Here is a 1,761-nt window from a genome sequence, read left to right as displayed (position 1 = left end):
AGACGACGATGTGGCCTGCCCGCCCGAGGTGTCCTGGGACGCCACCCGCCGCCGAGACTCCTCCTCCTCCTCTGCCTCCTCCCGGTCCTCCGGCCCAGGTGTGGACGGGGCTGCCGCCAAAGGCTGCCTGATTCGGAGCACGCGGGCCTTCCTTCCGCCGGGGGGCTCCCCTCCGCGCCCTGCCAGCCCCTCTCTAGAGGAAATGGCTTCTCCAGAGGAGGAAACCTGTAGCCTTAAGGTAGGTAGGTGGCCGCGACGCCTCGACAGACACCGGGGAGGCCCCTTCCACGTGGCTCGCGATGTTGGGGAGGGGGTTTGGGTGGAAGGAGACTAAAAAAGAGCATGTCCTTTAAGATCTCTGGGTTCTTCCCAGAGGTCTTCTTCGTGCAAACACAGACGAGCGAGCAAGCAAGCAGTTGTCCGGGGAGGTGGCCTGGAGAGGTGGCTTTCAAACTTGGCGGCACTTGGAACTACTTGGAAAGCTTTCAAACGCTGGGGCCTGCCTCCCACCCACCCTGATTTAATGGGGCGGGAGTGTTGGTGTGGTCTGTGCTTCGAGGTTGGAGAAGCCCTGCAGTCGAAGGGATTGCGTGCTCCGGAGACACACATGTATGTAGTTTAGTTGTGTACATTTAGGGATTGTGTCCTTGTACGTTGGACCACTCTGCATCCGAACCAGGGGATAGGAATTTGGTTTTGCTGTGGCTTTTCACTAAAGTTATGGCTTCCAGAATGTTGGAATTCTGGTTGGTCGCGCAAGGGTTGTTTCGCAGGTTTCAACATTTAGTTCCCCGATGGGAACACACAGGTGGGTTTTTGAGTATTTGCAAGGGGACTAAGGAGTGCTTCATAGAGGAGGTTTACACCTACTCATTCATTTTATATAAACGTGTGTTTTTTTGAAAGGGGTAATAAAATTTTCCCAGCTTGTGTGTGTGTGTGTGTGTGTGTGTGTGTGTGTGTGTAAAAGTTGAACATGAGTCTGTTGGAAGTAGAAGCAAATACAGTTCAATCTCTTGTCTGCTGTTTCCCCATTAGAGTAGAAGCAGCACTAGCTGATACCACTCACCAGCCATACTGTGTAAGCTTCATCCACTTACTCAATCAGGTTTTGAACAAATATTTATTGAGGGCCTAGTTTGTGTCAGACGGTGTTCTAGTTGCTTGGGATGCTCCTGTAACAGAAACAAAGATCACTGCCCTGTTAGAGATTGCATTTTAGGTTTTGGAGCTCAGGTTTATAAGGTGAGGAGGTCTGCATGTGGAAGAGTGGAGAAAAAGTCTTTATTTGGGGTAGGGGGAAGGTGGGCTGTCCCTAGAAAAGAGTTATTTTACAAAAGCAATAAAAACAAGGCCCCAAGAAAAGTTGGGTTTGTCTTTAAGTCTGTTCAGTGGTTTTTTATGTGGAGCCGAGCAATGAGGCTGTAGTATTTGGCTGTTTATCCCGGAGAACTCTTGTGCTAAGTGCTCCAAGCCAGGTGTTTTCAGTGTGGACCTCTCAGAACTTTATATGGTCATGAGGATCTTTTACAAAATTTAATGGTGAATTTAAAAGCTTTGTCTTTGGCATAAGAATATTGAATATACGCCCTAGCCAGTTTGGCTCAGTGGCTATGGCGCCGGCCACTGAAGGGTCCCCGATTCGATTCAGGTCAAGGGCATGTACTCAGTTGTAGGCTCCCGGCCCTGGTCAGGGGCTTGTGGGAGGCAACCAATCGATGTGTCTCTCTCACATTGGTGTTTCCACCTCTCTCTCTCTCT

General features: G+C 50.3%; 1 protein-coding gene across 1 annotated transcript in view; it reads left to right on the top strand.

Moving 5' to 3' along the window:
* The window catches only part of TATDN2 (TatD DNase domain containing 2), a 32,541-nt gene that overhangs the window by 4,093 nt on the left and 26,687 nt on the right, over window positions 1-1,761 (top strand). Inside the window, exon 2 of the mRNA XM_005870133.2 lies at window positions 3-238. Within this exon, the coding sequence (XP_005870195.1) occupies window positions 3-238 (236 nt within the window). The remainder of the gene's footprint in view (window positions 1-2; window positions 239-1,761) is intronic.

Source organism: Myotis brandtii, unplaced genomic scaffold, assembly GCF_000412655.1.
Source record: "Myotis brandtii unplaced genomic scaffold, ASM41265v1 scaffold312, whole genome shotgun sequence".
In the NCBI taxonomy this organism is placed as follows: domain Eukaryota; kingdom Metazoa; phylum Chordata; class Mammalia; order Chiroptera; family Vespertilionidae; genus Myotis; species Myotis brandtii.
The sequence above is the reverse complement of the archived record's forward strand: the minus strand, read 5'-3'. Positions and strand labels throughout refer to the sequence as shown.